The 24,497-nt window shown below is 33.6% G+C and overlaps 1 protein-coding gene across 1 annotated transcript; it reads left to right on the top strand.

Moving 5' to 3' along the window:
* The first annotated feature begins 1,155 nt into the window (after positions 1–1,155).
* On the top strand, positions 1,156–22,579 carry Hsp110 (heat shock protein 70Cb). Its single transcript, XM_080180681.1, has 24 exons — positions 1,156–1,174; positions 6,934–7,104; positions 8,641–8,828; positions 9,340–9,422; positions 10,129–10,209; positions 10,635–10,708; positions 11,261–11,338; positions 11,770–11,836; positions 12,667–12,788; positions 13,429–13,571; positions 13,766–13,836; positions 14,117–14,218; positions 14,376–14,471; positions 14,949–15,091; positions 15,421–15,500; positions 17,640–17,749; positions 17,995–18,156; positions 18,309–18,382; positions 18,600–18,734; positions 18,951–19,080; positions 19,351–19,485; positions 20,030–20,118; positions 21,014–21,083; positions 21,356–22,579. Exons 2-24 carry the CDS (start codon positions 7,049–7,051, stop codon positions 21,551–21,553), a joined length of 2,487 nt encoding a protein of 828 aa, XP_080036807.1. The 5' UTR covers positions 1,156–1,174; positions 6,934–7,048; the 3' UTR covers positions 21,554–22,579.
* Positions 22,580–24,497: the final 1,918 nt, after the last annotated feature.

Below are 24,497 nucleotides of genomic sequence, written 5' to 3'. Positions count from 1 at the left end.
CAAATAGACACACAGACAAACATCCTTTTACTTTATCATAAGGATTTATATAGAGGTTTAGAGATTATCGTTTCTTACAATTTTCAGTTAGGTTTCGTGATGTTGCCTAATAATCTATAATACAAAGTAGAACGATGTCTGTCTGTCTGTCTGTCTGTCCGTCTGTCCGTCTGTCTGTCCGTCTGAAGCTTAAGATCTCAGTAACCACTGAACCGATTGGGCTCTACTCTTCAGGGAATATACCTACTGGTCCTGTGATGGTTTTAAGCTATTTTCTTGGGGGGTGGGACACCCCCAACCCCCCGAAAAATGAAACCCCCCCACAAAAAAAAAAATTTTTTTTACTTTTCTTTTTAAATCTAAAATACCAAAAATTAGGTTGATCAAACCTCTTGGGGCAAAGCCCCTAGAGGCTAGGGGCGAAGCCGCTAGTAAATTATAATATACTAGCGGTTTCGCCCCTAGCCTCTAGGGGCTTTGCCCCAAGAGGTTTTATCAAACTTATTTTTCGTGTTTTAGATTTTAAAGAAAATTTTTAAAAATATTTTTTTTTGGGGGGGGGGGTATTTTTCATTTTTGGAGGGGTTAGGGGTGTCCCATCCCCCAAGAAAATAGTTATAAACCTTCCCGGGACCTATTAGAAGCTACCCTTTAAAGGAGAACCCGATCGGTTCAGCGGTTATCGAGATCCTTCGTTACAAACAAAAAGACAAACAAACAAACAGACAGACATCGTTCTACTTTGCATTACAGATAGTTTTTAATACTTTTTATAAAAGTCTTGGAGTTTTTAGGATCATCAATCATTTAAGTTGCCAAAAAAAAAACGGCTAAACGGCTGAGCCATTAGCCGTTACTTTTCCAACTTGTTGTTCGATTTTGGGAAAATATACCTACCACAAGGATTACTCATGCAATGCATGCAATTAAAGTTTCATAACAAAATTCGGATTCTAAAAGCCATTTGCGCATTGATTACGAGATGGTTGGATTACCCCTCCCCCCTTACCCATAAATTCTTTAAAAATTTACAATTCTTTTTATTTAAATACATATCTATCTTGTCAAAAACATTTGCTTGTTGGGTTAAAAAAATAATGAAAATCAAATGTAAATAATAGTTATTTCTCGCATTGACCGGGCTAGATTTGCTTGATTCACTTCACTAAGAGATTTTTCATATAAAAATGTCTTCCCCGGCGGCTGCCGGAAAAAATGTTGTGCTTTGAGATATGGAGAAACAGTTGAGGCGGAATATATAACCCTCCTGTATATGTATAACCAGGATAATTATAATTAAGATTATATTTGTGAAAGAGATATATCTAAAATTATAATTAATTTAAAACTGTATACTTAACCTAACACGACTAACACATATAACATAACCACAGGATATATGTATTCCTGACTAACAACCTTAACCCTAATATTACAGAGCATTGCATTTGTAGCAATAAAAAGATTGTCCGGTCCAATTAATAAATAGGTACTTAAAAAAAAAACAGAAAAAAAGTTATAAAAAAAAAGTTTTAAAAAAAAGTTGAAAAGAAAAAGTTGAAAAAAAGTTTTTAAAAAAATAGTTGAAAAAAAAAAAGTTGGGTAGGGGAGAGAGTGGAATATATTGTATGTTTATGTTGGGAGTTATTGTGGAGTGAATCAGACAAAACTAGCTGTGTCTGATTTTGGACCTTTTCTCATCTACAACTTACAAGATTTTCATCAATATGTCTAAGAAAAAGGAGGATGCTCTTTGTATTGAATGCAAAGAAAAAGTCACTGGCAAGCAATATTCTGTATCCTGTTCCATATGTGATCGTTGGTTACATAAAGATTGTGGTCTAGATGATGATGAATACAAACTGATAGACAAGATTTTTCAGAAAAAGGGTTCACATTTCTGGTCTTGTGATGGATGTTCCAGGGGCCTTTCTAAATTACAGCAGATGGTTACTTCTAATAAAGTGGAAATAGACTCTTTGAAATTAAGAGTTGATAGTCTTGAAACCTCAGACAAATCCCAAACTGCTGATATAGCGCAGGCCAAGAAAGATATCAAGTTACTTACAGACGATGTTGGTGAACTAAAGAATAGTGGTGGTGGAAGCAACGAGACAGTTTATTCTGAACTTGATCTTAGAGAGCACAAAAAGTTCAACATTATCATATATGGTGTACCTGAACAAGACGAGAATGAGCAGCCAAGGGTTAAAAAAAGTAAAGATTCATCCCTTGTCTCTGAAATCTTCACTGATATCTCTGTCAAAATAGATATGAAAAATGATGTCAAGTTTCTTGCTAGAGTTGGTGAGTTCAAAAATAACAAAACTAGACCAATCACTATTGGATTTAGAGAAACAAATACACGTGATAAAGTGCTCTCTTCAGCATGGAAATTAGGTAAAAGCAGAACAAATAGGCAAATATCTATTTCCCCAGATCTCACTAAAATACAGTTGGCAAATGACAAAAAGCTCCGTGAAGAAGTAGAAGCAAAAAATGATTCTCTTTCAACAGAAGAAGCAAAAAACTTTGTTTGGAAGCTGGTGGGAATAAAAGGTCAACGGCAAATGAGAAAAGAAAGGATAAGGGAGGCTACAACACGTCTGGACTACCGAACCAGGACCAACAGCACGAGAAGGACCAGGGAGGAGATGGAGGAGGACGACGATCTCCTGGAAACAAGGGAGGAAAGGCCCAGAGTCAAAAAACGGTGCTAAATGTTTTGTATTGTAATGCACGCAGTATTGTGAGCAAAGTTAAAGACTTAGAGGTTATTTCAAGTGAAAAAAACCCTGATATAATACTTATAACTGAATCATGGTGTTACAGTGAAACTTCAAATAATGTGTTAAATATTCCAGGCTATTTTATTGATGAAAAACTACGTGTTGACCGTAATGACACACTCAATGGAATTGGAGGTGGTCTACTAATTTATGTGAGAAATGGACTCAAAATTTTATCCTGTGACATAGACTCAAATTTTAATCAATTGTGTAGTTTCAAAGTTTTAAATGATGACCAGACAACGGATTTTGTTGTGACTTTAATTTATAGATCTCCAAACTCCAACCAAGAAAACCTTGACAATTTATGTGAGCATTTTAGTGCAATATGTGAAGACGAAAATCACTTCATTATTGGTGATTTTAATATGACTGACATAAACTGGCAAACTCTGAACTCCTGCAATAAATACCAAAGATTTGTTGATACAACTTGTGAAAAATCAATGGAACAACTTGTAAATTTTCCTACTCATAATAGAGGTAATATTTTAGATCTCGTGTTTACTAATGTTCCAAATAGAGTTCTTAATATAGAGAACATTGGAAATTTAGCCAATAGTGACCATGCCATCATCAGCATAGATATTTTATGTGACCTAAAAACCAACGAGTCATCTAATGACATACCTGATTGGAACAATTTGAAGTATGCAGAATTTTGTGAACATATAATGAACAGTAAGCTTGAAAACAACATCAAAAATTTAGATACAGAAAATGGATGGGAATATTTTAAATCAGTGATGTTAGATGGTATAAAAAAATATGTCCCGCTGAAAAAAAGAAGTGATAACTTAAAAAGACCTGCCTGGATTACAAAAAAAGTGATAAGCCTTAGCAGACAAAAAAGTAGAAGGTTTGCTATTTATTGCCATGACAGAACAGAAGAAAACCTGAAGATTTACAAAAAGGTTGAAAAAAATTGCAGGAAAGCAGTTAGGAATGCAAAACGCAAATTTGAAAGAAAAATAGCCAGCAGTTCAAATAAAAAGCAATTCAATTCCTACCTCAAATCAAAAACTAAAACAAAAACTGGTGTTGGTCCTCTCATAAGTGACAAAAAAGTTGTTACAGATGCCAAGGAGATGTCTGACATCCTTAATTCCTATTTTGCTTCTGTGTTCGTTTCTGATGATGCTAATGGAAATACACCTCCCACCAGTGAAAAAGATTATGAAATTCCGTTAAATCTTATTATTGTTACAAAATTGATGATTGCTGAAAAAATTGACAATTTGAAGAACACCAACAGTTGCGGACCTGACAATATTCCCACACCAATATTGAAAAAATTTAAGGATTATATAACTGGTCCATTGGCAGTTTTATTCAACAAATCCTTAAGATCTGGCACTGTACCTTCTGATTGGAAAGATGCGAATATAACACCCATTTTTAAAAAAGGCAGCAAAGGAAAATCTTGTAACTATAGACCAATATCTTTAACTAGTATCGTTTGTAAATTACTGGAGTCCATAATTAAAGATGCTATTAATGACCATATTATTAGATACAACCTGATGAAAAGCAGCCAACATGGATTCCTGAAAGGCAAATCATGCACCACCAACCTTCTAGAATTCACGGAGCACATTATGAAAAGCCTGGATGAGAGCATACCTGTAGATGTTGTTTACCTTGACTTTGCCAAAGCATTCGATAAAGTCTCAAGAACCAAACTCATGAAAAAAGTCCAAAGTTTTGGAATTCAAGGGGAAATATTTACCTGGATACAAAATTGGCTAACTGGAAGAAAACAAAGAGTTGTTATAAATGGCAAGGAATCTGACTGGATTGAGGTGAAATCAGGAGTCCCACAGGGCCCAGTGCTTGGCCCGCTCCTGTTTTTATTATTTATAGATGATATTGATGAAAATGCTATTCTGATTGCAATATTGAGAAAGTTTGCCGACGATACCAAACTTGGCCATCCTGTCAAAAATGATGATGATAGAAAATTGTTACAGTCTCAATTAGACGCTCTTTTTGACTGGTCAGTATCCTGGGGAATGCCATTTAATGTGGACAAGTGTAAAATAATGCATGTTGGAAGAACAAATAAAAAATTTGATTACACCATAAATGGTCAAACTCTGTTAAAAGCTGAAAGTGAAAAAGATGTTGGAGTTTTATTTGATAAAAATTTGAAGCCAGGTTTACAATGTAAAGAAGCTGCACGCATCGCTAATGGTGTTTTAAAACAAATTTGCCAAGCATTTCACTATAGAGACAAAGTAACATTTTTAAATCTCTATAAACGTTATGTTCGTGTTCATATGGAATTTGCCACCCCAGCCTGGAACCCATGGCAAATAGGAGACATTAACTGCCTTGAAAAAGTCCAACAAAAAGCTGTATCTATGATTTCAGGTCTATCTGCAAATTCATATGAAGGAAAACTAAAGGAGTTAAAGCTTCTCAGCCTACAGGACAGAAGAGTTAAAGCTGATCTTGTTCAAACTTACAAAATTTTAAATGGCCTTGACAAAGTAGACCCGGCCACCTGGTTTAAATATGTTGACCCTTCCCGACCCACCACCAGAAATATAAACAACGTGAACTCTTTACACATAGAACACAGGAGGACTGAGCTTGGAAATAACTTTTACAGTACCAGAGCTGCAAAGAAATGGAACGAACTGCCAAATGATATAAAAATGCTGCCTAAACTGTCATCATTCAAGAAAAGAGTTGCTGAATATTTAGCCAACCAAAACTGATGACTGCTGCCCAGTAAACCTCTTATTATAGCCCTATGTTTGGGCTCTCAAGAGTATTATCAACATAAACACATAAACATCGTATTATAAACGGCCTTCGGCACCTCGGGGCTAAAAAAAACTAGTTTTAATCTTATGATTGTACATTTTTATATTCGTAGAAAGCTTGATATAATACGATGCTAGACATAGTTTTTTCGTATGGATGAGAACCGGTTCCTATCCATTGGATTCGAATGAAAACAAGAAATTAATTTAAATATTATTTTGTCTGCTACGCGCAAATACCGCTGAAATTATATAAAACATAATTTCCTCTAGACAATTTATTTTCAACCATTTTATAAAACTTGAAGGTCAAAATGTTTTAAAAACTAGTTAATTTTTAGTTTTCTATATTAACTTTTTCAATAAAATTTATCATATATTCGCGTATTTTGCAATATTTTATAATATTAATTTAGGGTAAAATTGTTACAAAGTAAAAGACCAAGATAATGAAGTTGCTGAATATTTCAACCAATAGCATTACAGGAAATATATTTTATCCAATTAAAATCAAAATAGAATAAAATCCACCAATAAAATGACAGAGAAGAGCCTAGAATATTTTCGAAAGAGAAGAAGGGATGTGAAATAGGCAAAATCGATTTTATATAAAAAAAAAGCCCAAGCATACATTTTTTACTTTCATAAAGGTGATTTTCTTACAAGAAAGGGGATCACGGCATGCCGGGGATCACTTTGATTAAACAGGATAGTAGCAACAAAATTCAGAAAACTTGTTCCATTGCAATTATTGGGTTAATTTACGTAAGAAAAGTCCTCATTTCGAGATATTTGGAAAAGAATAAAAAAAGTGCCCCCCCCCCCCCTTCCCTCTACCAGCTAAAAATGCATCTAGGACTAACATTGTCGAAGAACAATCAAAGTTTAGTTGTGTAAATTAAAAATAAAGTTATTTTATTTTTCTGAAAGCACCATGCAGATAATAATCTGGCAAAATATTTTGAAAATAATCTATCTCTTTAAAAAAATATCTTATCTACAATAAACATTTTACAAAATCGATGTTAGCTATTAATGAATGGGGATCAGCTACTAAAAAGGGAAGGTAGTTGCTTCTGACTCATGTGCTTGCTTGCTTGCTAAAGAAAGAGCAACTAGAATAGAAATATGGAATGGATGCAGAGAGAAGGGAAAAGTATGGGAGAAAAAGGGGAAATATTACATAAATAGGGGAGGTGTACCGCTTATACAGCAAAGTACATACAAATTATTGCAGCAGAGAATTAGGCGAATTTTCTGGAATAAAACCATCAAAACAGTAATTTAGTTGCTTTTTCAGTTAGTAAGTCTGTCCGTGTAAGTGAAGGGAACTATTATTCTCGTCAATCTATCACAATTTACCATTTTCAGATCAAAATTAAAAAGAAGTGAAAAACGACTAGAACACCCACGTGAGAAAAAGTGATATTAACATACAAAAAAAGACATTTTTGTTCGAAATTGTTGTTAAAACTTAAGTGATTGAAAATGTCTGTGGTTGGAATAGACTTTGGTAATGATACCTGTTACATCTCAGTTGCCAGGTAAGACGGCCGGGGGCTTCTCCATTCAATCAAAAAGATTAAGTTAATTGGACCTAGGTATTGTGGTGAAAAAAATAAAAAGTAGGTATTTATAATGCTACTTTATTTAATAGAAATGAAACTTAAGATTACTATATGATCTAAGGTTGATTTGTAACAGTGCAGTGGGTCATTGTTTATTTTCATACATTTTTATAGAAGTATTAGGTTTTTCATAATCAATGACTTAGCATTTTTATTAGTATTACGTTAGGTACCAATTAGAGTTATTTCAGATTATATTTTTAACGAAAATAGAATCTATGAAATCTAAATACTAAGGATCCCTCCGACTTATAATGTATGATATGTGTAGGTATCCTAGAATTATCATGCATGATATTGTTATATTCCATGAGTAGAAGATTTTAAGCTACTCATGGCCAGTTACAAAGACAAATGAATCTTTATTTAATGGTATTTATTTTCTTTAGATACATACTATTACCATACTAGGTACCTACATATATAAGGGAAGGGGGGGTTAATGCAACCATCTCGTAATCAATGATCAAATGGCACTTAGAATTCGAATTTCGATCTGAAATTTTGCATGAATAATCCTTGGTAGGTTTATTTTCCTTAAATCGAACAAAAAGTTGTAAAAGTAACGGCTACCGACTGGCGGCTCATACGTTTTGCCATTTTTTTGGCTATCTTCAGGGCAAATTGGTCACGAAACCTTTCTCCATATGATACTCTTTGCCGCTCCAAAACGTTATCAAACGGTTCTATCCGGTAGCCGTTGGTACTAGAAATTTTAAAAAATGTTTATTGCTATCATTTTAATGAATTTAACCAAACACATGTTTTAAAAAGTTGATTCGTACGTAATTAATGATGAATTGCGGCATTGCCCTGAAAATAGGCAGAAAACGACTAAACTTCTGAGCCGCCAGCCGTTACCTTTCCAACTTTTTGTTCGTTTTAGGGTAAATAGACCTACCAAGGATTACTCATGCAATTTTTTTAGATCGAAATTCGAATTCTAAGGGCAATTTACTCAATGATTACGAGATTGTTGCATTAACCCCCCCCCCCCCCCCCCCTATTATTACTTACTAATGTCAGTATAATAGATAAAAAAAATGAACACACAGCTACATAGATTACAATTATTACTTTGTAGCTTATAAAGTCCGTTCAATGATTACGGTTCTCTAGAATTAGAAATATGAGGGGGGAAAGCTCTGGAATAATAATTAATGGAATATTATGAACTGTGATCTGCATTTTCTTCTTTGTTAGGATGTCTCATGAAAAAGTAACTTCAATTTAAATTATAATATTTCGTGATTTTCTAATATCGATAATCTTACTTTTAAGTCCTGCTGTATTAAACAGATAATTTAGACTGGAAATATTTTTAAATTAAGATTTTGATATCGTATTACCAAATAAGGTGCATTTTTTTGATCTAAATTCAAAGAACGGTTTTGTTTGAAACAAATTTTTAATCATATTTTGAACCTACTCTTCATGCTGTTCAAATTTCAGGCAAGGTGGTATTGAGTCAATCGCCAACGATTACTCCCTGCGTGCGACGCCAAGCTATGTCGCCTTCGGTGAGAAGCAGAGAACGCTCGGCGTAGCGGCTAAGAGCGGCCAGATGACTAACGTAAAGAGAACGTTTTTCGGGTTCAAGCGGCTGCTGGGTCGCAAGTTTGATGATCCCCATACTCAGGAATGTTAGACTAAAAATCAAAATATTAACATTTCTGTATGATATGTAATGGCTTGGAAACTTATTTTTTTTCATTAAGAATTTAATGATGTCCTAATAAATGGTGGTTAGGCTGCTAGTTAAAAAAAAACATTTTTAAATAATTGCTAGGTCAAATGTTAATCACCTACATATGTAATCAATGCATACAAAACGCTGGGTGTATGCTTGAACTAGCCAGAGTAATCAGGGGAATGATTTATTTTTTCTTATTGTAGATAAAAGATATGGCTAAAAGAAATTTTTCGGACACACTCGTAAATAAATTACAATGTTTTCACCTTTAATACCTACCTAGGTAACATGGTGGGTGTTCGTAAAAATGAAAATTTGTAAACAGGTACATAGGAAGGGGAAAATTGTTTGATCAAATGACATGATATCGAATGATAACCTAATGGTGCAACTCTGCACCTCTACTGGTTCCAGTGACATTTCTTTTTATTTTAAGTTTAACATGTTATTTGAGTAGGCTGAGCTATCCAGATACCCATTTGAAGTTCAGAAAAGTCAGGACGGAGGAATAGGATTCACCACACAGTTTAACGGAGAACAGGAAAATAATTTAAGATTGTGTGATTATCCTAGTTGAGGCAGTAAAACCGTAATGTGCTAATTAAGTGGCTGTGATAATAAGACAAAGGTATCCTCCGCAAGGTTAGGTATTCGAATATCTTTATTAGAGTATTCTAGAGTTTCAGTCTCAGACCACCAAGAGCTAAAATATTTTACTGGGAGGGCGGGGAAATGTGAACGTGCTAAAGGTATATTATTTACTAGGGATAATTATCAACTCCGTTACTCTCCAAGACTGCATTTCATGTTAAAGTCAAATAATTCTTTATCGCCTGATGAAACATTCTTAAGTTAGATCCATGGTTGAACCTCTGTGTAATGGGCGAGCAAAAGTATTATATTCTAATATTATTTTGTGCAAATACTATTTTGACTTTGAATTTGCGTAGTTAACTTAATTTTTTTTCTTATCCAAGAAAATTATAATTTTCCCCTCTAAAATATTGACATCTATTCTTATGTTTAACTTTACTTTTGTTGTGTGAAATGCAATAAAATTGGGTCAAGCATTTATTCTACATTCAATTGGTTTGCATAATGCAGGAAAAAACTACTTCCCAAGCAAGCAGGAGCCGCATCAAAATTAAACGGCTCCGACACCCCGCAAAATATCGTAGGGAAAAATACTTAACACTTCAATTATTTTCTATGTATCAAGCTTTCTTAAATTATTATTGGCTGTAAAGAAAATTTTGACAGCTGAGCAGCTGACTGCCGCCCTGTTTACAAAACTGAAGATCACTGCAGAAACTGCCCTCAGTGCAGTGGTAAGTAATACAAATTCTTTACCTCATTACAGCTTCTTTCATCAGGTTGGGAGGGTACTGCAATTTACACGTGTACTTAAATTTTTATATTATCGATATAGTTGGTTATTGAACATTTGGTACTTTAAATTGTGATTTGTTTGTTCCAAAATGGCAGTGTTCAAACTTTTGACCAATTATTTTTATCTACAGAAGCCAAAGGGGAAATTTTATTGATTATTAATGGGGAAGTCGTCAAAAACATATTTGCACAATATAAATCAACTCTTTAAACAACTAATACGCGTAGAGATATTTTCCTTCTAGCCAATAAACTTTCGTAAAATATTTGGCACGATTTACCCCTTTTTCCTATTTGTTAATTGCCCATTAACTATTTGGTATTAGGTACTTTTAAATTCTTAATATTTACGTACTTTGTTAAGGTGAACGATGTTGTTATTTCTGTTCCCTCCTACTTTACCGACGCTGAGCGCAGAGCACTATTGGATGCTGCCAGGTTAGAAGTTAACATTTTTCATAAAACTACTGAAATTGTCAGTTATATTTTTTGTGGTTAAAGCAATCAAATGTTTTTTCTCTCTTATCAAATTATCAATAATGCATTGTAACAAACATCTATTTGTACAGACATTTTTAAAAAGCAGAAATAAATTGAAAATGAAGGGGGGTTTATCTTGTTTGCTTATTACTTAACATCAGGTTAGGTTGTATTAGGTACTGGGTGGCCATTCAAGGGTTAGAAAAATTATCTTCCCCTTATTTTCAATTTATTTGGGATCTGAGCTCAACTGTACTTTGTGCGATGGCATTTGTCTGTCATTGTTGATGTAATTAAAAAAAAACTTACATATAACATGTTTGTTTATATTTCATCATAGTTTAGGAAGATAAGCCAAGTTAACTAAATCATAATTTTTATAACATAATTAAACATTTCTTCTAATTACTTATGAATTTAGAAATTCATTAAATAAACACAATCTACATTCTACAATGTCGATTCTAACATCATATAATCAAAAGTTGCCAATTAAAAATATTTGTTTAGAATTGCTGGTTTGAATGTTTTGAAGCTAATGAATGAAACGACTGCAACTGCTTTAGCCTATGGAATTTATAAGCAGGAATTGTAACTTAATCAACAATAAGAAAACAAGCAAGTTCCACAGTCGAGTATTGTGTAATTGGTAGGGGGTGTTATTACCCTTAAAGGGTTAAAAACAGGTCAATGTACTACCCAAATATATTTTAGGTTTCTTCATTAAACTAAGTTTTATGATTAAAATGTTATTATAATGGATACAAATAGTATGTATTATTAACTCATGCATAAACATATTATAGTATCTAAGCCTGACATAATGTGGATTTTCCAAAAGTTTCCTTATAAAGAAGATAGGTGAACAGAGTGATTATTAGTTTGATATTAGATGTGTTCGTACATGATCGCATAACACCATAATAATGATTTACATGAAAGTGACGTTATTTTGGTTCACATTTCTGATAAGAAAACCGTATTTTGACAAATATGTTACAATCAATTTGTGAGCAGGATCTACCAGAACAGGACCAACCTTCTCGCAATGTTATTTTTGTTGATGCTGGACACACTACTACACAGGTAAACATGCACCTTAGTTAAGAAGTTCTTCTCCATTTTTTATGCCTTTTTAAAAATAAATCCCTTTACAACAACGGAGATTATTTGCATTATTTACCTAAAAAAAATTTAACATCGGATCATAAACACCTTTGATGATTAGTAGTATAAAAACAGCAGTTTGACCGCCATAGATGTCTTTAACTTAAATGTGTTCCATAATTATGGAGAAGTGACAAGACTTTTCAGCCGTTTATCTTAAATAGAAACCTAGAAAATCGCGATTCACTAAAAATGTGGAATTACTTACAACTTGAATTATAGAGTTCTATTGCCATTGAAAATATGCTTTAAAAAACAACAATTTTAAAAGCGGAATTTGTTTCTTGAACCACATAACCTTTACCATGTCAATTGTCAATATGTGCTATGTGTACTGCGTCGGTTGGTAAAAACATGTACTGATCTAGATCATGTGAATAAGTTTAAAATATAAGATGAAAAGAAGAATTAATAGACTATTGGTTAACAGATGAATTTAAAGTTATTGTGATAGAAAGGGAAACAATTTTTCTAAAATAGAGTAGGGGGAGGTGCATAATGACACAAATCAGAAAGACCGTGAGCATCATACAAAGATATAGGTATAGAACATAATACCACATTTATAGAAATGAAACTTTATTTATGACAATCCCTGCCCTCCACCTCCCTTCCTCCCCCCTTGTTCTTTCAACGTTTCGGTTACCTTTATTAGGAATGGCAATCTTAATTAGATTTGAAGATCTCCGCAAATTTTGACCCAAATTTTTAAAAATAATTCTGGGGTGTAATGAATTTTTTCATTTCAGGTTTCTGCCTGTAGCTTTAACAAGGGTAAACTTCGTATGTTGGCATCCAGTTCTTGTGCAGTTGGTGGTAGGCTGTTTGATGAAGCTATCTGTAGTTATATGGCGGAAGATTTCAAAAATAGGTAAAGTGTTTTTTTAAGGGAATTAGTTTTAATGAGATATACAGTATAACAAGATAAATGGCTAGAGTTCTTTCGAGTACTAGATAAATATTATTAATCTTTATTTAAAATTGACAAGACTTACTTGGAAAGTATAAATATACGTATAGTAAGAGTTTTTACACTGAATAGATGAACGCCCATATCTTTGATATATGAATTAAAGCTTAGACTCGTATAAAAGTAATGACTAACTTTGGTATTATGAGAAATTTTTAAGTTTTACCTCGTGTAGTCGTGATTTGTATTGTCCTTTGATAAAATCATTTCGTATCAAAGTAGAAAACAGTTCATTGCATATGAACAAGTTTGAAAAGAGGGGTTGGGGTTAAATATTTTACTCATCTAATATAAACTACTAAGATTTGGATTGATTGGGAGAAGAAGGGGTGGCAAGCATAACATAATATAAACATTTTAAAGTACAACGCCTCTTAAGGGGCGATTATTTTATTTTTGCCTCACACCTAGAAGTTTTGTTCATAAGAGAGACCTGTATGCACTTTCAGTTGATTTGGTTTAAAATATGAATCCAGTGATCAATAAAGTGATCTAATAAAGACTTAAAATTGCACCTTCTACAAAGAATAATGTTGTCTAGGTATAAGCTAGATGTGAGAAGCAACAAGAAGGCCACCCTCAAGCTAATGACTGAGGCTGAGAAATTAAAGAAATTGATGTCAGCAAATCAGAATTCTCTCCCCCTTAACATCGAGTGCTTCATGAACGATATCGACGTCAAAGGTAACTGAATGTTCAAATCACCATGACATCAGCTAAATGCTTTACATTTCCGATAACTGCCCACAATTCATTATTAAAAAAATTTAGTTTGCCATTTCCCATCTTAACTTGACTAATGTCAGTTAGCTAAACAAGATTTTATTTCTGGCAACCAGAAAATCTAAATAATTTCTAAGAAAAGTTTGTGATTGTAGGAGCTATGGACAGAGCAACTTTCCTAGATCTTATTGCACCACAACTCAAAGAACTGGAAGATACAATGAAGGTTTGTTATTATAATGATATATTTCAAATAAAATATAGATATCTCATTTATTGTTGAGACTTTATGAAACGTGTAGATTTCTAAGGAATTTGAAGGCTTTATACATTTAATGCTTTAAAGTACCTAAAAGAATTTTTCATAACTTCTAAGTATGATATATTTATGAAAGTTCTATTTCAATACTAAGAAACAGAAGGAGGGCGAAAGGTGGCTTTTGTTGTTAGAATTAGATGGCTAACTGTAAATATAAATATGTAATATGAAATAATAAATTTTACAGAGAGTGTTAGAAAGCAGTGCATTAAAGAAAGAGGAAATTTACAGTGTTGAGATTGTCGGTGGCAGTAGTAGAATTCCAGCCATCAAAACAATGATTGAAGAGGTAAGAATCTCAGTCATAATTTTTTATGAATTTGGGTTCAAGAACCTGAATATTTTATTTTCTCGGATTCGGATTTTCTTATTCGTGTTCCAAGCTTATTAGATTTTCTGAACCCAAGTGAACTACACCTTTAAACTAATCAAAACAATTAATCTAGGTATATGGCCACAAATCTTCTACAACCTTAAATGCAGATGAAGCTGTGTCCCGTGGTTGTGCACTTCAATGTGCTATACTCAGCCCTACTTTTAAGGTAGTTATCATTCTTGTTATTGTTTCTTAAGCTTAAGAAGTTTAGAGGGTGAAGTTAGGGTTTTTAGTCTACGAGTAGCATTACGAACATTTGAATATTTGTATTCTCTAATACTCCTAAGATCTTACTGTTATCCAATTATTAGAATGTTCAAATTATGACACAGACCAGTGTTAAACTCGGATTTAAAAAGCGGATCTGACATTTGAAGTGAATTATCTAACTGATGTGATATGAATTAACAATGTATGCAATCTATTACTCAAAATATTTGTGCGTTAGCCAAACTTTTGGAAATTTGGGCATATATATCAAGTAAACTGGGCAAATATTGTAGATCTTAAATGATTCCATATAACGTTATTCGGCTAGAAATGGAATTTTATCACATTTTTTTTGCCCAATCTTAGTTCTGTAACTTTTTAAGTGCCTTTTTCAAGTTGGATGGACAATAAAAATATTGAACTTTTTTCGCAGGTACGAGAATTCTCCGTGACAGATATCCAGCCGTACCCCATCAAGTTGGTGTGGAGGGGAACCAAACCCGAGGAGAGCGGAGAAATGGAGGTCTTCAAGGTCAATGAAGGAATCCCGTTTTCTAAGATGTTGACATTTTTCAGGTGATAATCAGAAATTTTGCCAATATTTTAAATAACTTTTTTGTGTTAAAAACGAGTGATTGATTGATATAAAATTTGATGGTTTCAAGCTGCCTGTCTGTATAAGTTGTTTCATTTGTAGTTTCGCTAACTTATTTTCTTATCTAAAAAAGTTAAGATGATACCATCAGGGGGGGGGGGGGATGTTTCCTAAGAATTTAGATGATTTTTATAATTTTTTTAAATGATCAAACTTTTAAAGAACCTGGATATTTCTACTTATTATTAAAGAATAATTTATTTTAAAAATGACTGTACTTTTGAATACCAAATAATTATTTTATCTGTAGATCCGAGGCATTTGTTGTTACTGGTGAATATTCATGTGATGTTCCTTATCCAAACAAACATATTGGAGATTTTGAAATTAGTAAGTATCCACTCAGTATTATCCTTATAATAAAGTAACAGGATGTTTGTTTGTCTCTTTGTACCAAAGGACCTCGCTAACCACTGAACCGATCGGGTTCTTCTTAACAGGGTAGCTTCTCATACGTCCCTGGAAGGTTTAACTATTTTTGGATGGTACCACCACGTCTCCGCAGAGAAATCGACAAAATTTAAAAAAATGCTCCATTGCCGACATTTTTGCACTTAGCTATAAACATAATCAACATCATCTAGCGGCGAAAAGAAATAAATTTAAGTAGCTTATTTTAATATAGATTGAAAAGAAACAATTTTACGTGTCCCTAGAGTCCTCGAGGGGCGTAGCCAATAGTTTAAATATATAATATTTATTAGGGTTGGCAATCCGAAATCCAGAATCCGCCCAATTTTGGGTCAAGTTCGGACTCCGAATCCGAAATCCGTTTTTTAAAAGCGGATTCGGATTCTTAATTGGAAGCAGGGAGTAAGGGAGGGGACATTGGGCAATTAATTGAATTTGATATTTGTGACCCTTTAAGGTTGAAAACCCAGATATTTCCATGATATTTCTCATGCTGCAACTTTTATTAGAAATTTAATAATTAAATTTTTGAATTAGTTTTGACTCCAAATGCATCATCCTCCAAACAGTATTTTACTACAAGCCTTTGATAAAAAAGATCATTAACTTGGTTACAATTCATTTCCATAATTGTTAGTATTATATGTTTGGAAAGTTAAAGTACCAGACCATTTTTCTTTTACAACTACTTTTACCCAAATTTTTCTGTTGTAATTATTTCTAAGCTTTCACATGAAAAACCCTTTAAATAATTGAATTATTAAGTTTATTAAAACAAATACGTCTCTACAGAACTTTTTACACAAGTTATTTCATTTAAAAAGATAAAAAAAAGAGATACCTTGTGACAAAATTTTGTACTACATAAATAAAAAAGGAGCATTAATACATCTTAATTTTAAAGTTCCTTAAAGTTTAGGAAACATATCATAGGATAACTAGTGGCTGCGTCCCTAGCATCCAGGTGAGAGCCATCTTGAGATTTAAATGATAAATAAAACTTTGAACATTGATTACGAGATTGTTGCATTACCCCCCCCCCCCCCCATTTACAAAAGATAAATAATTTCCATAATTAAATTTGGAAACAAATAATTAAGATTTTTTTTTGATTAGCTATGTGATTTTAAAACAATCAAACTAGAATTTTTGTTGAAAATTAAAATACAATTTGATATAAATGATAAATAGATCATTCATTTCTAAATATAACTATATTTTATTTTGTAATAGATATTATCGTTCCAATTTTAGTATATACACTGTACAGTGTACATGTCCGAAATGAAAAAAAAATTTAAATCAAAGTTTTCTGTCTGTTTGTTTTTGTTGTTTATCTTTTTGTTATCGCGCAGTATGCCGCGAGATTTTGCATGATTTCCCGTGACGTCATTCATATTTAGTACCCAAGGTTGGCCAGAAACTGCTAAATTCTTGCATATTCCCTTTAAGCCAGTACCCAAAGTCTGAGACTCCTAGAAATTGATTTTTTGATCCATTGTCCCCTCCCTTACTCCCTGATTGGAAGGCTAAAATTAGCGTCTTTAGTTTTTTTCTTTCAACTCCCCCTTTATGAAGGCAAAGATTATCATCATTATATTTGAAATCTTTTAAAATCTGGTTCGATTCTCGGAAGTGAATTATAGAGAACAAGAACATAAATTTTTAGGACATATGTAGCCCTTAAATTTTTAATTTTTTCAAAAAAGCTTTGTAAAATATTGCTAGAATCCGGAATCCGCCAAAAATAAGAATACGGAATCAGCGGGAATCTGCCATTTTTTGGACGGATTCTTTTAAGAATCCGAATCTTGTCCAAAAATTTGACGGATTGCCATCCCTAATATTTATACTATCGACTAAGCTCCTAGTTCCAGGGCCTCTGTGTCAAAGGTGAAAGTTGGTAAAAACATTTGTAGAGGAATTAGAATAACCAACAAGTACTAAAAATATAAAAAAAAAAATATTTCACTATTTCTAATGTTTTTTTGGGAAAAGCTTTCAACATATACAGAGAATTTCCCCATAAAACCAATTCAATACTTTCTTTGTTTTCAGTGGAAGTTCGACCCAATGCTGAAGGAGGTCACCAAAAAGTGAAGGTGAAGGTTAGGGTGAACCCCAACGGAATATTCAGTGTTGTCAGTGCCAGCCTGGTTGAGAAACATGTAAGTAGATTAATATGTTGTATATATTGTTATACTAGTGGCTTTGCTCCGTGCATCTAGGAGCTATATATTCGAAGGTAGACGTAGAGGCCAGAAAAAAGCCCTAAAACATCCCATTACTGATATTTAGAAGAAAAAAAAACGGTCTTAAAATAACCAGGGAATTTAAATCTTCCCTAAAATTAGGAACTCCTTCGATTCAGTAAGTGAAATAGTGTAGGTTTAAAGAATTACTTTTGTTATAGGAAATCGAGGAGGAGGTTCCTGTGGATATGGAGGTTGAAACCAAGGAGGGAGAGACCAAGGATGGTGCAGCTGATGCTGCCAAAGATCAACCTACTCCAGAGAAGGAAGGAGAGAAGATGGAGACGGAAGAGGCCAAGAAGGACGACGCAGCTAAGGATGCAGTAAGTGCTTTCTCTTGTTCACCGTACCTGTCACGAGAAAATTATATTATCAATGACTGACCTTAGTAGAAATTGTTTTTCAAAAATTTAATTTAAGAGCATATATCCATTTTGTAGACTAGCTAGGTATATAAAAATTCTGTATTTTTTAGGCCAAGCCTGAGGTAAAGACAGAACTCAGAAAGAAGGTTGTCAACAAGACTATCGATCTTGCTGTTACAGCCAGGTAACAATATTTTTATAGCGAAGCTACTCTGTAAGGGTTGGTGTCTGTAACCCTAGTTTTTATCTGAAAATCTCTTCTGTGGATTAACTTATTTCTAGAAATATTAATACAAATATTGTCGTTTTCAGTTTGCTAATTTGCAAAAAATTCTTGAATTGTAGCATAAATGTATGCTTCAGTGTTTTATCTGTTTAATATGTATTTCTTATATATCTAGAGTAACTGGTGCCCTCTCACGTGACCGTATGGAATCAGCTGTTACAGAGGAGGTAAAGATGAACACACAGGACCAAAATGAAGCTGACAGGCTGGTCGCAAAGAACTCAGTCGAAGAATACATTTATGAAATTAGGTAGGTACATATTTTCTTGAAATAAGAAGTGCTTAAATAATGACTTATTGTTTCTGAAAGTTTCTGTCGCATGGATGATAATTATGCATTTGAAAAAAAACGTTTTGCCTTTAATTTTTCAAATGATAATTTAAGATATTGTGCTGTGCGACTTATAGGTACAGAGTAAAGACAGACGTTCACAAAATACTAGTTAGCAATTAATTTTTGTTTCAGAGGAAAGCTATGTGATGAGCTGGAGGAGTTTATTCTAGAGGATGACAGAAACAGTTTCAGCTTAAAGTTGGAGGATCTGGAGAATTGGCTGTATGAGGATGGAGAGTTTGCGGAGAAGAATGAATACCAGGTAATCCTCAAATAATAGAGGAAAGAATGTCCTAGTTTGTGTACTAAACATTTGGACGGATGAAAACAACATGTATGTACCTAATTGGCAGCTTTTCATTTAAAAATAAAAAGTAAATAATTTTATTTTATGGGTGGGGTGGGGTGTTGGTTTATATAGGCGGCATTTACCTTATGTGGGTGGAGGTACCTAAAATAGTTAAAAACCTATTCATTAGGTCATACATATAAGACGTGAGGATTATAATATACCTACTTCTTTTAATTTTAGGGTAAATTATCAGAATTAAAAAGCACAGGGGAGGCTGTCAAGAGACGGAAAAGAGAATGGGATGAAAGGCCAGCAGCCATGAATCAATTCGGACAGTGTCTACAGTTAGCTCAGAAGGCGGTTGATTCTTACAAGGTATTATTTTCTCTTCTGCTTCCTGTACCCAGAATCCGAATCCGCGATCTGCAATTCAAATTGGATTGTTATTTTTTGTAAACCGAAAAAGTATTTTATTGTTTCTTAACTACAAGTAAAATTATATAATGTGTAGCATAAAATGTTTATTTTGTATATTATTTTCACAATAGCTTTTCATGCTTATTTTAGGTTAGGTTAGGTAAAGTAACGGTTAAGAAAGGCCGCTGTACGGGCTAGAATTTTTGTTTTTAGAAAGACCTTTAAAAAATTTGCTAGAATCCACAATCCGCAATACACGGATAAATCCGCTTTTTTGGGGGGGGGGGGGGGGTGGATTTTTGTAAAAATCCGAATCCGACCCAACCCTAATACTAGCTCTCTGGTCAGTGGGTGGACGGCGCGGTCGGAGCTTACCCATAGATTTTGTTTGTTTGGGTTAAAAACTTAAAACTGATAAATTCATCTGAAACAAATATAGATTCGAATTGAAATCCAGCCCAGAATTATGCCTAAAATTGATTTTTATCCTTTTTGCTTGTAGAATGGAGATGAGAAGTTTAATCACCTCGACAAAGCTGAAGTAGCCAAGGTGGAAAAGGCCATCGGAGAAAAATCAGATTGGTTTAACAGGTATTTATAATTCAATTTGCTCGGCTTGTGTTAATGGTAGAAAAAGGGTAGGCGTACCGTTAGAACCGCTGTAAAGTATATGTTTTGGAAATATAAAAATGATTCCTGTGCTACGCATTGATAAGGAGCTACGCGTTATAATGTCCCAACTGACGTAAAACTAGACTTGCGAGTATATTACTAAATATTAGAAAATAGGATGTGCAAAAATAGCTATGTACATTTTTAAATTTCAAATTGCGCGGCTTGTGTTAATACTAGAAAAATGTTACGCATACCGTTAGAACAACTATGAACTATTTGTTTTGGAAATACAAGAACGGATCCTGTTCTTCAAATAATCTAGGAGCTATGTGGTAAAATGTCCCAAATTTTACTCGCAAGTCAAGTTTAAGTCAGTTGGGACATTTTAACACGTAGCTCCCTAACTATACGTAGCAGAGGAATTGTTCTTAAATTTCCCAAACAAAAACTTCATAGCGGTTCTAACATTTTTCTACTATTAACACATGCCGCGCAATTAGAATTTTAAAAATGTACGCATTTTTTTGCTTACCCTTTATAAGTTTTGTATAATGTTTTTCTTAAGCTTAAAACCTAATGGTTTATTTTTACTTTCAATTAGCCTATCCCTGAAAAATAAGATTGAAATAGATGTGTTTTTAAGGAAACTAATAATATATACTAGCAGCTATGCCTTGGCCCGGCATCTAGAAGCAGAGAAGGGCTAGAAAAATAGCTTAAAACAATGTCATGACAAAAATCTGAGAACAAAATAGCCTTAAATCATCACAGGACCTATGTGAAGCTTACCTAAAATTCAGTAGATATTCACATCTTAAGCTGCAGGCAAAAAATACTTACTACTGTATATAATAGGATAATTTAATTTAAGAATGGCTTCAGACATCAGCAAACTTTCCAAGAGCCAAGATCCTCCCGTACTAGCATCACAGTTTGTCCAGGTAAATTTTGAACAAAATCTCATTTGAAACTATACCAATAATGCTCAGATATATTATTATGTGTACTTTTGAATTTTATTAGATATTAAAGAAAAAATTATAAATATTAAAATTGTGACCACTTGAAGAAAGGAAGATATTAGAATTAAGTTTCCCTTTGCTATTATTAAGTTAGATGCTTATTATTTATACAAGTCAAAAATTCAGAAACTCAAGTCAGAGTTATAAGAGAAAAAAATTTAGATGTTTAACCTTCACTTATTTTTTTTCAGGAAAAAGATGCATTTTGGTCCATGGCTTCAGGCATTTTGAACAAAGCTAAGCCGAAGGTGGAGCCACCCCCAATGCCTGCCAAGGAAGAAGCTGCACCTGCTGACAAAGCCGCCGATGGACAGACGCAGCAAGACGCAACGCCGAATGGCGAACCTGCACCTCCTGGAAAAGAGATGGACCAGATGGATGTTGAATAAATATCAACTTCCGCCAACACTAGCTAGGCTGAACAAATATTTTTATAAATGCAGCTGCTATTTAGATATTACACTAGCTGCTGTTTAAGGAACCTTTTCTTTTTTCAACCATGACAATTTCATTGCACTGTTTAACGTTTAGTTTTAGATAGATAAAGTCATGATTGGAAAATAATGTTCCTTTATCATCCAGGACAAAAAAATAAATTATGTGTTATCCAATGTTTTAAATATTTAAAGCATATTATAAACCAATTATGATGTAAAAGTGTCTTTATGCCTTTGATACACCACATAATATCAGTTGGATTCATATAAAAATATATGTATCTACTCCTATCATTGTAAAGTTTTATCTGCTTCAAGATAGATATACTAGATACTAGTTTACCTATCTTGCTGGAAAGATATACCTATTTTACCTAGTTTTATAGTGATACTATCTCATATTATGGATAAAATAAGTTATAAAGCTTCTTTTGCTTTAAATTGTCTACTTGTTATATATAGATATGTTAAACTTAAATTATTCTGCTACTAATCACTCGTAGAATTATGCCTTTAAATATCTTAAACTTAACCTCCATGGTTTAAGCTGCCAATGCATAACATTTTAGGTTTTATTTTCAAGTTTTGATATGCAAGAAAAACATTTTTTGTTAAGATATTAAAAGTTTTTGTGTTTTAATGTCAAGCACATAAAATAATCTTTATAAGTAATTGTAGGTTTCTAGTTTAGTCCCCCAACACCTTGTTTTTAGTCTTTTTATGAAATCCAAGTAACTTTTAAATGTTTCATACTATTAGTAACATTGCCTCCTGTAAAAGTTTAAAAATATTAATCATAAGTAGGAACTTGTTCAGATTTTGCTAACTATGATTACTTGTAACTAATGTTTAGACAGCAAAATTAAGAAAACCAGTCAAAAATTGTGATTTCTACATTAGAACACCGTTACTTATCGCTATTTAATATGTATGATTAAATAAAATCAAATAAATTAATAAAGTTTTTTTCACTCTAAATATCATTTTTTATTTTATTCAGCTCTATTACTATGATAATTTGTACTTAGACCGGATTTAAATAAACAAGGATGACAACATCCATAAAAGCGAAGCTCTGAAACGGTAGGACAAAAGAACATTAACACTTATATAATGTCAGAACTGAATAATCAGAATGCGAATGTATAAGAGTCAAAGCAAAATTGTAAGTAAATTTTTTGAAAAACTTCTTGATACAGGATAATGATTATGGACATACTTACATTTTTAGGACTTTATTATAGAGTTGTTTCGCTTATAATATTGTACTTTGTTGTCCCAGGAATCAGTATACCAAAAATCGGATAATAACTATAAGAGCTATCGGTCACTTACTGATATACCGACCCTAAGTCAAGGAAAGCTTCGCTCTAGGAGCAAAGTACCAGTTGCTTAGTTTTGGTTTTTATTAATATTCAGCAACATCCTATTCTAGGAATAACACTGGCCCTCATATGTCAAATCAACAATCCCCCCTGACAACTGTCAAAATTAACACCAACCCGCCATCATATGATTTGGAAACCTTATTAAATTTTCTGATACCTTTATCACTTTAGCGGTAAGGGAGGGAGGTTTCTATCTCATTTAAAAGTGTAAAAGATAAAGGGCTATAACTAATTTTAGTTATGAGTATAAAACATAACTAAGAGTTTTATTGAATTTTAAAATTTGGCAAGCAAATTAGGTATATGACTATTAGATTATTCAATAAAATCGCCGCCTGCCTTAATCACCGCCTCTACTCGCCTACTCAACCGCTAGCAGGTCCAGGTCAAAATGTACCTGTCCAAGCTGGCGTAGTTCTCCTTGAAAGTGGCAATGAGGGAGGTCTTTGTGGTATGGGCACGTCTATTGGTGCATTCTTCAAAGTAGTCCCAGGCCCAAAAGTCCATTGAATTAAGATCGGGCTGCTGAAAGGCTACATTTCCTTAGGAACGTGAGTAACCGCAGGATCCAAATTCGCCCAACGTTCAAGCTACCCTTATACACGGAGGCTCTTATTTGGACCACAGTTGAGCTAGAACGACGTTCTTTACCTTTTTTGAAATGGCATAAAGTTTCAGCTAGGGTTGTCAGCGCAACCCATAGTCTAAAATGAGTTTTAAAGTTCAATATGAGTCCCTGGAGTCAAAGGCGAGAAATTCTCGCGGTTTTTGACGTTTTTTACATCTCAAAATCTGCTCCGTTTCATTTTGCTTGAGTACTACGGCCAAGCCATTTCAGATAGAGAGCTCTAGTCTTTTCTAGTGTCTTACTTATGTATCTAACAGTAACCCTTAGCAAGTTAAATAACTTTACCTCACATACAGATGGGCTGAGTTCAGATTTAGTGGGCCCTAGTCGAGGATCCAGATTAAACCACCGGCGCATTTGGAATCTGCCTTGTTGAACATATGCGCGGCCAGCTCGTTGTACACGTCCACCTTCGTCCAAAGATTTTTATGTGCTAAAAGGTCATTACCTATGCTTTTTATAGTGTGGTCAAACGTCCTGATTGGTCAAGTAGTTTTGGCGCTATGGCCGTTTTAAAGTTTGTCCGGTCTTATTTGCCCCGGCCCACTCTGTATCTAAACCCAGCACCCTAACGAAATGATGATTGAACCCAAAATGATGTGTAAGTCCATTATTTCAACTTTATGTATATTTTGATGGTTTTACTTCCTCCCCTTATGGGGGTCAAAATTTTATTGTATCAGAACTATGCTCCCAGGAAAGGTATAGAGGAGTAGAATCAGAAACCAAAACTGGTTGTTTTCTCAGGCTAGAAGCGAGATATTGTTAAACGGACTTTGGTTCCTTATTAAACTCCTTAAGACCATTTCTGGAAGCACCTTGAAGCCATATTTCTAATGCAAAAGCTGCATAATAGTCTTGTGGTGACATGGTTTACAAT

This window comes from Acartia tonsa, chromosome 13 (assembly GCF_053477335.1).
Source record: "Acartia tonsa isolate MP-2025a chromosome 13, ASM5347733v1, whole genome shotgun sequence".
In the NCBI taxonomy this organism is placed as follows: Eukaryota; Metazoa; Arthropoda; class Copepoda; order Calanoida; family Acartiidae; genus Acartia; species Acartia tonsa.
The sequence above is the reverse complement of the archived record's forward strand: the minus strand, read 5'-3'. Positions and strand labels throughout refer to the sequence as shown.

Excerpts from the sequence above, each read along its gene's own strand:
- Hsp110 (XM_080180681.1), top strand. The coding sequence starts at position 7,049 with ATGTCTGTGGTTGGAATAGACTTTGGTAATGATACCTGTTACATCTCA. Across the intron at positions 14,472-14,948 it reads TACTCAGCCCTACTTTTAAG|GTACGAGAATTCTCCGTGAC; the intron begins GTAGTTATCATT and ends CTTTTTTCGCAG. Across the intron at positions 18,735-18,950 it reads GAATACATTTATGAAATTAG|AGGAAAGCTATGTGATGAGC; the intron begins GTAGGTACATAT and ends TTTTTGTTTCAG.